Source organism: Lissotriton helveticus, chromosome 12 (assembly GCF_964261635.1).
Source record: "Lissotriton helveticus chromosome 12, aLisHel1.1, whole genome shotgun sequence".
Taxonomy (NCBI): domain Eukaryota; kingdom Metazoa; phylum Chordata; class Amphibia; order Caudata; family Salamandridae; genus Lissotriton; species Lissotriton helveticus.
Genome location: NC_136073.1, coordinates 723,628,741 through 723,643,927, shown reverse-complemented (window position 1 = coordinate 723,643,927; position 15,187 = coordinate 723,628,741). Strand labels below are relative to the sequence as shown.

At 46.3% G+C, this 15,187-nt stretch overlaps 1 protein-coding gene across 2 annotated transcripts in view; it reads left to right on the top strand.

Moving 5' to 3' along the window:
- NCSTN (nicastrin) overlaps positions 1-15,187 on the top strand; it is a 156,179-nt gene that overhangs the window by 57,572 nt on the left and 83,420 nt on the right. Inside the window, exon 7 of one of the 2 annotated variants that reach the window (XM_078669750.1) lies at positions 702-808. In XM_078669750.1, coding sequence (XP_078525876.1) covers positions 702-808 — 107 coding nt within the window. Of the gene's footprint in view, positions 1-698; positions 809-15,187 lie in introns of both variants that reach the window. The other variant, XM_078669749.1, reaches the window with a different exon arrangement.

Below are 15,187 nucleotides of genomic sequence, written 5' to 3'. Positions count from 1 at the left end.
TAAGGCCTGTCCGACCTTGGCCTATTGTACCACCCGTATTATCGAATTACGTAATTGTATACGCTCACTCTTTGTATTTTGTTATAATGCTCGTTGCACCTGGTTGATTATGTATATTGTTATAGTGTTGACGCACCTGGTTGACTTTGCACACTTTACCCTCTCCACCTCAACGATCTTTACATCCCTTCTACTGTCGCACCTGTGGGACTATACATCCTGCACACACCCACCTCAACTTGGCCCACCTTTAAACTCTAAATACTCTAAACACGCTTAAACAAGTATATGCTCCTTGGTATCGCACTTTATGCTATTGACGCAATTGTTTGTCTACTCTCAGTGTACCTACACTACCACACCTGTAACCTACCTCATGTCCTTTGACCTACCTATGTAACTAGCACCTTGTACCTTACTACCTCATATATTACTTTGTATATACGCTTTATTACTTTGTATTTCTACTTTGTATTTTTACTTGTAAAGCGCTCTGATATCTGCAAAGATCTTGTTCGCGCTGTATAAAACTCTCAAAATAAAAATAAATAAATAAATATCACAATTATATATTATTTAATGCATATTTATGTTTATATTTTGTGCATCTTTATATTTTGAAAAACATTGCTTTTGTAATACTTCATGTGATTTGCATGTGTCCTGGAGAAACTCTTAGATACATCTCTCTTCCCTAGAAGTTGTCTGCGACCCCCTTGGTGACTATAATGTTTGGAGTACATTGAAACCTGTCAATACCTCGGGCCAGCTTGATCCAGATGAAAGGGTTGTGGTAGTCGCCACTCGTGTAAGTATCTGCTCTTGAATAAAAGTGTGGTTTAATTTTTGCTTTCATCAAAAGCATCTACTATTATAGTCTTGACTGAAAAGGTAAAATATGTAATTGCTGCATCCTGTGAGTTGTGAGAACATTTATATGATCCCTTCTATTGAAAACAGTGTGGTATACATTTAAGGTATAGGTCTGCACACAAACCTAAATCAGTTATTGTAAATGTTCCTAAATTACTTAAACATTTGCCGTGCTCACCTACGTAAAGTCTCTGCATGCTGCCACTTATCAAGGGGTTTCGCTCCAAAATGGAGACAAATTTAGTTTTTATGTATACAAGTACTGACACTAGTCCCATAATCGGTGATATTGCAAGCCCTCTAAGGACCACTTCAGGGTTACTGATTAAAAACCCAGTGCTTTCAGAAAAGTGCTTTTGAATAGTTTGCGGATATAGTTCACTAATTTAATATTAATCTAATGAGATCCTTTAAATATCACCAGTGTTGGGCCTGCTATTATGCATCCATTCACTAATCCGAAATTATGGTTCACCAGTTCAGCCAACTCCTGTTGGCTTCCACAATTGCCACATTTCCACGTTCCTTCACCGGTGATGTCACACATAATAGGCAAATCACCGCTTAATTCATAGGTTTAAATATATTAGGCAAAGTTTTTTTGACCACTTTTTACGCATATTACACCGACTGTTTATAAATACAAACTACAACAGTATGTATTTTATATCACATTGCTGAACTACCAACAATGTGATGTTTGGGAGTGGGCATGAAAGTGATAGTTCATACAGAGGGTGATTCACAAGATGAGTGACAAGATTAGCAATTCTAGGTGCCCAGCACAATTGGGCAGGCATTTTCACTGGTGTCAATCCCATTATACAGTGACACTTGAATAAGGGATTGGGTAGGTGGGCGTATGAACAGAATGCATTTATATTGCAGTTGCACGTATCATAGCACCTTCCATCATCGCTAAGCAAAAGAAAGATATGAGTGATCCGTCATTTGCTCAGTGGAGGAAGATTTGGTGGAAGTCTATTTCATTGAACTGCACTTGCTCAATTTCCTTCATAGTTATACATGCTTGGCTCACATTTGATCCAAATGCGTATTAGGGGGATTGCAACACCTTCCTGTCTGCACATGGAAGCACCACCCTCCTTTGAATGGGTGACTAAAAGTTTCTGCTAACTATCTTCGGTCGCACCATGGCAGTATTTCACACTTTCTTTTTTTACTCTATTTCTTTCTTTGCTACTTTGTTGTTAGTCTCTTCACTGTGTAGTGTGAATATGTGACATTGATTTGTATGAATCTTGTTTTTTCTTGTTTATCATGTATGTGACACAATGTATACTATGATTTCAATGTCCGAGGCATTGGAACTGTAAAAAGAACACAAATGATTGCCACCAGGTATCTGCGGTTGAATTGCTTTTTAGAAAGGCCCGTCTTTGGCTGTAAGGTGGCACTGCATTCAATTATATTATTCTGAGCCTTTGCTTGGAATTATTAAAATAAAAGATGAATATTCCTGGTATATATATTTGAATAGCATTGGTTTCTGGTTTCTAATGGGTCAAAATGCACTGTTCAAGGGCTGCATTTTGTTGGCTATCATACTACAAGTTTGTTTTCCATTGCAAGTTAAATTCGAATTTGCATGAGGTTTTCACCAATTGCCAAGGAGCATTGTCATATGGATGTCACTTTTTTTCATTAACCTGCCCCAAGTGAATGTATGACCATCATTCCCGTAAGCAAACTTATATACATTCCATATCTTAGCATGGGGCCTGCATGTCCACACTGTGATACCTCAGAGAAATTGAACACTTTTCCTAATCTCTGTAGCTCAGCTCTGCCGCCCATAGTAATCACATTGATGGATCTATTCTCATTCAAATAATCCTCGGAATGGACTAAATGGAGGTAAGATGTAAACAGCCATAGCAATTGAAGGCCACTTCTGCTGCAGACCTGCCCAGTTTGATTCCAAACTCACAATTTCTCCATATAAGGACATTAAAGTAAATAAAAGGGACAAACAACACAATATCAATGGCACTGGTTTCACATAACTATCTTGGGATTGATGTTCTGTCAGACATGCACACATTTTTGTTTTCAAATCTTCTATCTCTCTACTGTTTTCATATTTCTAGCAGAAATATGTGGTAAGTATGAAGTAGTTGGTTCCAAATTCATATTTCAGAGCTCAGTTATTGACTGATTGATTGCATAACTTAGAGGAGGAGATAAGTATTTTCTCTAGGATGACGACTGTTCCTCTGAGGCTCCCTTATCACAAACAAAGCAAGACAGTAGTAACTTGAATGTGGATTTCACGAGGTTCATTGCCCAGGGTATGGGCTCTGGAGAGTAACATTTCCAAGGTCGTTACATGAAATTCAAGAGTGTATGCTTCTCTGAAGAAAAGACAGCACCACTTTGCTTTTTTATTTTCTCGTTATTGGTTCTGCATTTTATAAAGGTGTTAAACGGAACAGGAGTGTAATACCTTCATTTGATGAAGGGGCAGCAGGGCAGCAACCAATTAACAATGTTTAGATTTATATAGTCAACTTTCAGCCATTACGCTAAAGTGCAGATTGAATACACACAACAATAATATCTACCCACCACCAGTCAGAGTATTTCTGTACCATTTTCTAATGATGTAGTAAGTCTTTGTTGTTTAAGTTATTTAAAACCGTAACAATGTCATAGTACAAATATGATATCCCTATAAAATGATTAAAACGTTTTTTTCAAAAAGAATCAACATATTAATTGTTCAGTCCTAAAACCAGAAATAGTATCCTGCTCATGATGCCAATTTAAAATAAGTTCATAATTCTGCCACATCATATTATATTAGTATTGCACGTAGTGACATATATAACATTTTAACGTTTTGTTATACTATTGCAATAAAGTTCTAAACATTATTGTTTTGAATGTGTCACATAGTTTTTCTCATAAAACAATAGGAATTTCATCATTTTACAGGTCAGCTGAGGGTCTGCAGTGCCAAGTCCTCTGATTTCAGATCTACAAGTTCGAATTCCTCGGTCATTAAAAGCTTTTTTTAGTAGTGCAACGCGTTTCGTTTTTTTTTTTTAATAAATATTTTTATTGAAAATTTTATATACAAAACAGCAAGGCAAAAGGAAACATCATGTAGAGTACTGAATTCAATACGGGGAAGGAAAAACAACACATTGTAGTCGACGATCAATGCAAGTGGGGAAAAAGAAGGGGGGGGAGGGAAAAGGAAAATCCAATACAGATCACCTGTATAGATGGGATGGTGGGACATGGGTTCAGGGAGAAAGCGGAACATCCGGAACATCTAATAAAGGTGGCGTACATATATTTCCGCGGTACTCATTCCAGGGTCCTCACACTCTACTCCATTTTTGGGGTTTACCCCGAGCCAGGTATACCGTCTTCTCCCGAAACATGCACCAGTCCATGTTTTCCTTCCACACCGCTACCGTGGGCGCCCTCGGGGATCCCCACAACTGGGCAATGTCCCTCTTAGCAATCATGGCTCCCAGGGTTACCCACAGCGTCTGAGTTACATTATGGTCCGTTGGTTCCCATATATTCAATAAACAGCGCCTGGCCTCCGGTCGAAGGGCAATCCCCGTGACCTCATCCATCACATCGTGTACCTTACTCCAGTAGGTCGAGACCTCACAACATTCCCAAATGATGTGAAGGAACGTCCCCACCTGCCCGCAACCACTCTTACACAGACCATCCTCAGAGTAACCCATATGAATCAGGCGAGGGCCCGTGACGTAAAACCTATGTAGAATCTTAAGTTGAACCAACCGGAGCCTAGCTGGGATCGCGACCTCCTTTGGCGAGGAGATCGCCGACTGCCAGTCCTCGTCATTCAGTTCAAGGCCGTCACGGGTCCACTGCTCTCGGAGACATGTGAGGAGGTCTGTTCTGTCGTTAACAAGTTTGTTATAAACTAGGGAGATGGTACTATCAGGCACATAACCATCCAACAACCTGTCCTCGAGCGGAGATGACTCCGGAACCTCCTCCCCGACCCGGAAAACCGAGCGCAAGGCATGCCGAACCTGCATATAGCGAAAATATTCAGAGCTGTGCAACTCTAATTCCTTCTGCAGTGACTCGAACGACTTCACCTGCCCCTTAACCCAAAGGTCTCCCACTTTGTTAATACCTATGAGGTCTCACCTATCGAACTCTTTGGTATTCCAAAGTTTACCAAGCTTATCCGAAGAAAAAAGCGGGGTCGCCCGAGTCAGGCGATCAGTCCACCCCGTCGCATTGGTCGCGTCTCGCCACAAGCGTACCGCCATCATGTGGGGCCGGACAGCGCCCCAATGACGGACTTAGAATATAGAGCTCTATAGTAGTCGCCACCAGGCAGTAGCCATCTGTCCATTGCGAAGGCAGGGTGGGGGTCGGGGCCATAGATGCTGTGGTTTATGGCGCTTAGATGGGACGCCCAATAGTAACGCTTTAAATCCGGGAGGGCAATACCCCCGTCGAACCATGGGAGTGTCAGCTTAGCTAGAGAGATACGAGGTCTACCGTCCCAAATCAACCTTCGTTGGAGGTCTTCGATTGCTCGAAAATAGCTAGCGGGGACAATATCATAAGCGTTCTGGAGAGCGTAGAGAAAACGAGGAAAAGACATCATTTTAAAGAGCGCAGCGCGACCTAAAGGTGAAAGCGGGAGTCTTCGCCAACCCGCGACATCTTGTTTTAAGCGAGACAAGGGCGGAAGAAGATTCTGCTGATATCGAAGCGCCGGGTCTAGGGAGACATAGATACCCAAATATTTGAACCCTGTGTGAGCAATTTGAATTGGACAGTTACGCGGGGGACAGGGAACATCGCCCGATAGAACATATAAATAGGATTTTGCCCAAATAATGACGAGGCCAGAGTTCCTGCCAAACGAAGCCAGGACATCACACAGTACCATAAGAGATTTCCGCGGCGAGGTCAAATACAATAAAACATCGTCAGCATAAAGCGAGATACGATCCTCAAGGGTAGAATACCACTGAATCCCCTTAATCGAAGGCTCCCATCTAATCCACGCGGCAAGGGGCTCTAGCGCTAGGGCAAACAGGAGCGGGGATAAAGGACAGCCCTGACTAGTCCCCCTCGCAAGAGAAAAAGAAGCCGATACACGGCCATTGACGACAGTTTGCGCAAGGGGGTCCTCGTAGAGCAGCCGAACCCAACCAATAAAATCGGGTCCGAATCCAAACTTAGCCAACGCAGCCCACAAGTAAGGCCATTCAACCGTATCGAAAGCCATCGTGGCATCCAGCGACGGCAAGACGGCCGGCTCACGCAGCGTCGATGCTCTCGCGAGAACACCATGCAAACGCCTAAGATTGAGAGCCGTATTCCTGTGCGGAATAAAACTGGACTGATCCGGATGGATCAAGTCCCCGATGACAGTAATCAATCTAGTCGCTAGGATCTTTGCCAGGATCGTAGGTTCAGCGTTCAAAAGAGAAATAGGACGGTACGACGCACACTTATCTCTGGGCTTTCCCTCCTTGTGAATCACCACAATGGTCGCTAAACGCTGATCACGAGGGAGAAAGCCACACACTCGGGACTCCAGAAACATATCCCGTAGGTAGGGGGCAACTCTATTAGGCCTCAATTTGTAAAGTTCGACAGGCAGACCATTGGGACCCAGCGCTTTCCCGGAACGCAGCGAACGAATCGCGATGGCCACCTCGTCAGCCGTTATTGCAATGTCAATCAGCTCTCTTTCCTCGTCCGAAAGACGCGGTAAAGAGATATCCCGCAGTAAGAGGTGCAAGTCCTCCTCCGGCCTATCAGACACAGAGGAGTACACCATCTCGAAATAATCCGCAAACTGTCGAACGACCTCTATGGGGTCTGAAACCCGTGTACCATCCGCCGTCTCGATCTCGGGTACCACTCTGCTGGCCCTATCTTTCCTGTCCAGCCACGCGATTAACTTACCGGCCTTATCGCCCACATCATATAGACGACCCTGTTGCTCTCTACCCATGGCCGTAGCTGCGTCAGTGACCAACGTCCGATATTCAAGCTGCTTTAACCTTAGTACATGTGTCACAGCACCGCTGACCCCTCGCTCCAACTCAAGTTCCAAATCAGAAATCTTCGTCTCAATTTCGATCACCTCCTCATCTCTCTGTTTCTTGACACTAGCTATCAATGACGGGGCCTGTCCCCTGAGAACCGTCTTAAAGGCCTCCCAGAGAGATATAGCCGACGAGGCCGAACCCTCATTCTCCAAGAAATATTGGTCGATAGATTTCACCAGGGCCGTGCGAGTTTTGGGGTTACGAAAATACCAGGGGTCAATCGGAGCCACACGACCCTCCGTTTCAGAGCCCAGCTCCACCCTAAGTCACAACGGGGAATGATCAGAGATACCACGGGCTAAATGTTTAACCTCGGCGAGGGCCTGCCCCGCCGGTACTAAGAAATAATCAATCCTGGAGAGGCTGCCGTGGGCACCGGAAAGGAATGTATACTGACGCTGTGTGGGGTGCAACAGTCTCCAACAATCAATCAAACCCAAGGTGTCTAGGAAATCAGTCAACCAGTTCTGCGTACCCCCAAGGTCTCTGGGCGGGTGCCGATCAACATGACCAGGCACAACCGCATTGAAGTCACCACCTATAAACAAAGGTCCCTCAGGAAGAGCAAGAAGAACCGGGCCCAGATCTTTAAACGTGGTCGACTGGAGGCCAGGCGGAACATAGACGGAGACCAGGGAAATATTCCGGCCCTCCCACCTACCCGTGAGGGCCACATAACGCCCTCTGTCATCACTCACAGTAGCGTCAATTTCAAATGGGAGAGAAGTCTTGATTAGGATACCAACCCCCCTGGAGCCAGAGGAGAATCCAGCATGTGCAACCAAACGGTATCCCCTCCTATTCATAGCACGATAGGTGTTACCTATCAGATGCGTCTCCTGAAGGAGAACTATATCAGGAGAGAGACGTTTCAACAGCTGCAGAACAACACTACGTTTTATGCGATCCCCCAACCCATTCACATTCCAACTCCTTAACTTCAGTTCCCTACCCCACATCCCAGAAAGGAAGAAGCTCCAACCCTTGGTAGAACACAGCACTACATTAAAAAAGGATATACATACATTGCCTTGCAAAAAGGAACACCCTGTCCCCAACAAAACCCCCTAGTCCCCCCAACAGGAACCCCGTTACAACACCCCCCACCCTGCACCCCTGCTTAATACAGAAAAACCACCCAAACTCGCAGTGTGCCTGTCGCCCCCCCATCAAACTAAGCTACAAGAAGAAAAACAGAGGAGGAAAGAGACCCACTATTGACCCTGCAACCCCCGAAATATAAAAAGCAAGACAATCGTCAAAGTTATCGAACCACAGTTCGAGGTCAACAAAAGACCCCAGGACACCATCCGCAGGCACCTATTCTTATTCCGCCAGTCCTCTCTCCGCTCCATCAGACTGGCTCTCAGGAGAAGTCTGATTCGGTAGAGTGTCAAGCCAGTCAGCCGCGGCATCTGGACGACGAAAAAATAAGTCCGCTCCGCATGCTCCATTCTCAATTTGTCCGGAAACAGCATGGCGTACTTGAGGCCCATGTCCCGCAATCATCGTTTCACACCCATGAAGCCAAGCCTTTGTCTCTGGACTGATTGCGTGAAGTCCGGATAAAAGCTGATCGTGGTATTTCCAAACCGCGTAGGGCCATTAGTCCTTGAAGCCTGCAGCACAGCATCTCTGTTTCGAAAGTTGAGGATTCTGGCTATTATAGGGCGTGGAGGAGCTCCCTGCTTTGGACGGCCACCCGGGACCCTGTGGGCACGTTCAATAGTGAAGAATTTACTCAGTCCCTTGGGTGCAAGGTGGCGAGTGATTAAGTCTTCCACGAAAAGGTTTGCAGCCGGATCCTCTGCTTTTTCCGGGACTCCTATAATGCGGACGTTGTTCCGGCGAGCCCTCCCTTCATAGTCCTCGAGACGGCGAACAATGATATCGCTGCTGTTCTTCAAGCAAGCGACGTCAGTCTGCAGTGCCGCAACATCACTCATGAGACTGGACGTCTTAATGTCCAAGGATTTAACTTTTTCATTAGTTTTGCCCAGATCCGTACGAATCAAATTCACATCAATTGCCACGGTATCAAGTTTATGGGCAAGGGCCTCAATTTGGTGTCCCAGTGAGGACTTGATGCCATCTATGGCGGCCATGACGTCTTGTAAAGTCGGTTCGGTCAGCGATGGAGGTTGTTCCTTTGTAGCGGCCCCTCCGGGAGAACCCTTCACCTGGGTGTAGCGGTCCATATTATTAGATTGCATGGAGCCACCTCGGCGAGTAGTCTTGGATTTCAGCTTGTCCCCTTCAGGTTTCCCCGCCATTGATGGAGACGGGTCACCGCGACCCTGCGGGCAGGAAAACTGCGACACCTGGTCCCGTCGAGTAAGAACAACCCCGCACTGTGGCATGGGTCAAAAGTTCTCGGTAGCTGGTGTGAACAGGCGGTGTAAACGTTACAGGTGGCCCAATCGTTCTCCGCGAACTCAGGGATAAGCTTAGTCACGATCGCCAGTCACATTGGAATCAAAACCGAAAGTGAAACCAATCAGACCGGTCACACCTGCCTCTCATAGGCCGCTGTTGTTCAATTACAGAGCGGGCAGCAGGGCAACTCCACAGCCGGGCATCGCGGAGGGGCAGGCCGCAATCTTCAAGGCGCCATAACTCTGGATCCCGAAGTCCGATGTAGAATCTGATTGCAGATTTTACCTCCCGCGTGGTTCGTCTTTACGTTGATCACAATGATGAGCAGGATATAAGACAGGATAATTGCGGGAGGTCGCGAGGGTCTTGGGAGCCCTAAGCTCACGCGGCCATCTTGGTTGCGCGCTAAGCTCCTCCCGCGTTTCGTTTTTAAACTGGGGCAGACACATATTAGATGGATAATATCTTGCCAGGCTTCACCACATAAGCCACAAGATTTGACGCCAGTATACTTCCATGATGGTTGTTCAGCCAAGCTTGGTAAAACCCCAAATCTCATTGCCATTAGCTTACGTTTCAAGAGGGGCGAATATGTTGCACCGAGATATTACGCCTGTCGGAGTGATGTATAGGACTGCAGAACCATCCAGCCGTGGGATCTTTTTTCTAGAGTACCTTTGTTTTCCAATGATGATTGTAATTTTGCCGCTTTGATCACGAATGATGTATTTGAATATATTAACACAAAGTCTGGGTTTCAGCCTTTGCGCGAATGTGCGCTGTCCTTCATGATGGTGTTCCCAGTCAACAATTTATCTCATTTCAACCTCAAGAGTTCTTCAGTTCAGTCCTATGCAAGAACCCATTCTCATTCCACTGTATAATTTTATTAATCTCACGTTTAAAATAGGGTTAATCTGATTTGACTTCAATAGCCAACAGAGTTTAATCCCATAAATCCGTTGACACTCTATCCGGTCATCTCTTGCTAAGTGGCTAGAGCTGCTGTTTCTGTGATGGCCCATTGACGTTTTACAACCATTTTATTATATCTGGGACCCCACGTGACTTCCACCTCATGACCGCTTTTTTTTTTAGCTGTTACCATTCAAGTCTACACATTTGCAGGCAAATTTGGAGAATTTAGTTCTCTGCATCTGCAACAGCAAGCAGCCTTAGGCTTTATTGCCAACTAACTCAAACATGGTATGACTGCCCATTGCTGTTAAAAAGGGTGTCTAGAACTCAAATGACCTATATTAGTTCATTTTAAATGGAAAGATTTGACTGAGCAATTACTGTAACAAGCAACTATTACTACATATTTGGATGGTAGTAACATCTTATGTTATGTTATGTTATTAAAAATTTATAAAGCGCACATACGCCCGAGAGCTTCTTGGCGCTGGAAAGAGATAAAAAACATAACAAGGGGTAAGTTTACGAGAATCTTTATTTCAAGTATGCCTGTGTGAAGAGGTGAGTCTTAAATGCCTTTCTAAAGGCGAGGAGGTCCTTACTCTGTCTGAGGGCTAGTGGCAGAGAATTCCATAGGGTGGCTGCTAAAAAATGGAAACTACTGCCTCCTTGTCGTTTTTTCTTAAAGCGTGGTACCTCAAGTAGATCTTTGTTGGCTGATCTCAAACTGCGTGAAGGAACATATCTTCCAATCAGTTGCCTGATGAATAAAGGTCCCTTGCCTTGCAATGCCTTAAAGATGATACACCCAGCTTTAAATTCGGCTCTTTGAGCCACAGGTAGCCAGTGCAGGGTCTCTAAGCCTGATTTAATCGATTCCCATTTGGGTACATTGCAGATCAGCCTGGCGGCTTGATTCTGCAGGTACTGCAGTCTTCTAAGTTGGCCTACAGGTAGGCCAAGATAGAGACTGTTTGAGAAGTCGATGTGGGAGAGGACTAGGGCCATAACCACCTGGGTTAGGGCAGAATGGGTGAGGAAGTGTGCGATTTTCCTAATTTTCCTCAATTGAAAAAATCCAGAGGAAACCACGGTTCCAATCTGGGATTTTAACGTAAGGTCCTCGTTGATGGTTATGCCCAGGCTTTTTACAGTTAGAGATTTCTTAGGGGAGAGGCCCATATCAACAGGCCAGAAATTAGGGCTCCAACTGATTTCGCTCTTACCGGGCAGGATCAGCTCAGTTTTCCCCGGGTTTAATTTAAGATGATTTGAGGACATCCAACTCTGGATTAAAGTCATAGTGGCTTGAAAGTCCTCCACAGCATTTGAAGAATTGAGTACGAAGACTAGCTGCAAGTCATCTGCATAATTGTATACAGTGACTTTATGCTTTCTCAAAGCAAAAAGAAGCGGCCGCATATACAAATTAAACAATAAGGGAGATAACGAAGAGCCTTGGGGGACCCCGCAAAAGGACTTGATTTTAGCAGCAGAAAAGGAGCCTAGGCGGACAGACTGAGTACGTTCAGAAATGAACGATTTCAGCCAGGCTAGAGCAGAATCTCTGAGGCCTGCCTGTTCGACACGGTTGACCAGAATAGAATAGTCAACCGTGTCGAATGCGGCAGACAAATCAAGAAGTACCAGGGCTTGATGAAGATTTTTATCAGCATTGGACCTCAAGGTGTTCTGGACGGCCAATATTACAGCCTCAGTAGAATGACCAGGCCGAAATCCTGCTTGGTTGGGTTGAAGATAGCCCGATTCCTCCACAAAGTTTGAGAGGCAGTTAGTGACGTAAGCCTCCAACATTTTGGATAGGAAGGGCAGCAAGGATATAGGCCGGTAATTCGTGAGGTCCAGCGGGTCAATACCGGGTTTCTTGGTAAGGGGTATCAGTAAAGCCTGCTTAAAGCTACTGGGCACTGTCCCTGAAGAAAGAGAGTCATTAAGCAAGGGTATCATGCTATTGGGCATGGCTCGACCAATTTCTTTCATGATATGCGGGGGGCAAACATCCATAGGGGAGCCTGATTTGACTCTAGACAATAATTCCAAGAAGGTTTTCGAATCAATAGGGGGAAAAGAGTGTAAAGTTAAGGGGTTAAAATAGATATCGTCCACAGTGGCACAAGCTGGAAGTGTGGAAATGTTCTTTTTTATCAATAAAATCTTTTCGCGAAAAAAGTCCTTCAGGGAATTGCATAGTGCTTGTGTAGGAACTACCGGAGGAGAGGTTCTATCATCATTGCATAGGTCGTTCACTATCCTGAAGATTTCTTTCGACTTATTGGTGGAGTTTAAGATTTTAGATGAAAAGTAGGCAGTCTTGTGGTTATGTAGAGTTTTTTGGTATGTCTTCCTGGCTGAGCAGTACGTGGCCCTGGCTAAAGGACAATACTGGGAACGCCATGTTCTTTCCTTTTGCCTAACTTCCAGTTTCAGTTTTTTGAGCTCAGGTGTAAACCATTTATGTGCGTCCAGACTCCTAGAGCTGCAGAGACGCATGGTAGGGGCATAGATATTGATTGCTGCAGTAAGCCATTGAGTAAACCGAAAGTCGGCCTCCTCCACATTAGTACTGTCAAGGGGAAGGGAATCACTTAAAAAATTTAGAAAGGCTGATGTGAGGGGGTAGGAGCGGGGCCCACAGGGGAAGGTGGATCAGCAATGCTATGATCGGGTTCAAAAGAGGCAGAGTCAGGAAATAGTGCACGAAGAGACGGCTTTATTTTAAGATATGCTTTTCGTCTCTTAGTGGTAGCTCTCAGTCTTGCGAAGTCAGAGGTCTCCGTTCTGACTCCCCTTGGAAATCCGGGACTAGCCAGAATGATGCAGGGCTGCTCAGGTAGGAAGTCGAGTAGGCGTCGGTCTTGTGAGTGCCTCGTAACTCCGGAGAAGTCCCCAAAAAGCAAGGAAAAGAAAGAACACAGTCACTGGGGTGTCCACACAGGAATGCAGGGGCCCGGGGAGTGAGGGAAACCAAGTGCACAACAACAACCCCGCCGTCCGTGGTGCTCGTGAGGGGAAGGGGTCTCAACTGTACAAATTTACACTGGGTCTCGAGGACGCCGCGGCTCACTCCTTCCCACCCAGCCCGCAACTGCGCCCCGTACCTTGTCCAGCCACGCTCCTCCCGTGGGACCGTGGCAGGGCGAAGCGCCAAACCGGTGGCCTCCTGGCTTGTCGACCGCTGGGCTCTCTCCGTAGTCTTCTCCTGGGATCTCCGACTGTACCGCTCTCCGCCTCCACGCCAACACACCGTCCGCCTCCAGGGAATCGCCGTTCCTCTCCTCCGGCGCTCTTCCGGCTTTTGGAGCTTCCGCGTTCACGGTGGGCGTGGCCTCGCCGTCCTGCCTCCTCAGGTTAAAGGGGCCGTGTACGTATTCCTCGTTGTAGTCCCACACACCGTAGTCCTCCTGTGAACGCCAGTCCCCTAGTGCAGAGGCAGCAGTCTGTACGTGGACGACAGAAAGGGGGGTCAGAGGCATTGCGGACCACCAGTCCGAGGGCATGTCAGTGTTGTGATCCTCGTGGCCCACCGCCCCGTCACAGCTGACATATCCATAGAGCTCCATTTCTTGATGGTTTTGCTGGTTTGTAGCTTAAATTGAATAGTCTTATCTAACTGGAAAGAAAAACTTATGCTGTGGTGATCAGACCAACAGCAAGGTTTTATATCTATCGAAGATAGCGGTAAGTTCAAGGACCAGATTTGGTCAAGACTATGGCCCTTCTGGTGAGTCTCAGTGTGGATGTGTTGTGTCAGGTTGAGATCACAAAAAAGTTCTCTCATCTCTGCGGCTTGGGGGTCTAATGATGTATTATCAAACCAGAAGTTTAAGTCCCCGACCAGAAGTAGTTTAGGATGGTTTGTGACCAGCGGAGCCAATAGCTGTACTAGGGTGGATGGAAAAGTGGCCATGGTTTGGGGTGGGCGATATAGTAGGACCAATACAAGTGATCCATTGGGAGTATCTATTTTAGCGACTATATTTTCAGTGTTGGGTAGAGGCAAGGATGGTAGTTGTCTAAGTTGGAATTTCTTGTTGACAATAATAGCCACTCCTCCCCCAATTTTTCCTCCCGGGCGTATTGCTGATATAATATAGTAATCTGCAGGTAGGGCAGCTAAAATGTCCGGTAGTGAGTCCGGGGTAAGCCAGGTCTCAGTCAGTAGCAGCATATCAGGTTGTTTATCCATAAGTAGCAAAAAAATATCTGACTGATGTTTATCATAGAACGGGTGTTTAAATATAAACACCTGAACATGTAGGTAGAACTAGGTATGGTCGTGAGCATCGAATACTTAGGAGCAGGAGCGGCTGTAAAAATGGCAGGGTTACCTATGCCCAAGTGCGAAATACGTTTTGCCGTGTTGTGAGGAACAGGTGGGCACATCATAGCAGTTGGTCGTAGCGCTTGTATATCAGCAGATGTGTATGTGTAGGAGCAGGCAGAGTCCTTAGCCCCTAGTCCCGGACGCTCGCGGACGAGCGCAGACGAGCTTGACTCTAGCGCGACTCCGGCGCGCCTCCGTCGCGCCCGCTGCGCTCGTCCGCTGCGCTCCCTCCAACACATTACGTTTTATGTGAAGGAGCCTTGAGCAACTGGACCGCTAGCTCGGTTCCCAGTGCTCTCGGACTCCTCCCAATATGGCGCCCGCTCTCACCACCAGACCGGCACCAAGAGCCGCGGTAGATGAGCCGCCCTCCACTCAATCGGCAGGGGAGCCGCGGTGGACCGGGGCAGAGAGGCTGCTGTTTGAAGGTAGGAAACAAATGGCGCTGATAATCAGCTGCGCAGCGCGCCTTAGGCGATGCAACCAAAATACACCTTCAGCCAGTGACAGGATCTAATAAAATAAAATAACCGTATTATTCACAGTTAATTATTAAAACATAGTATTAGTGCAACCA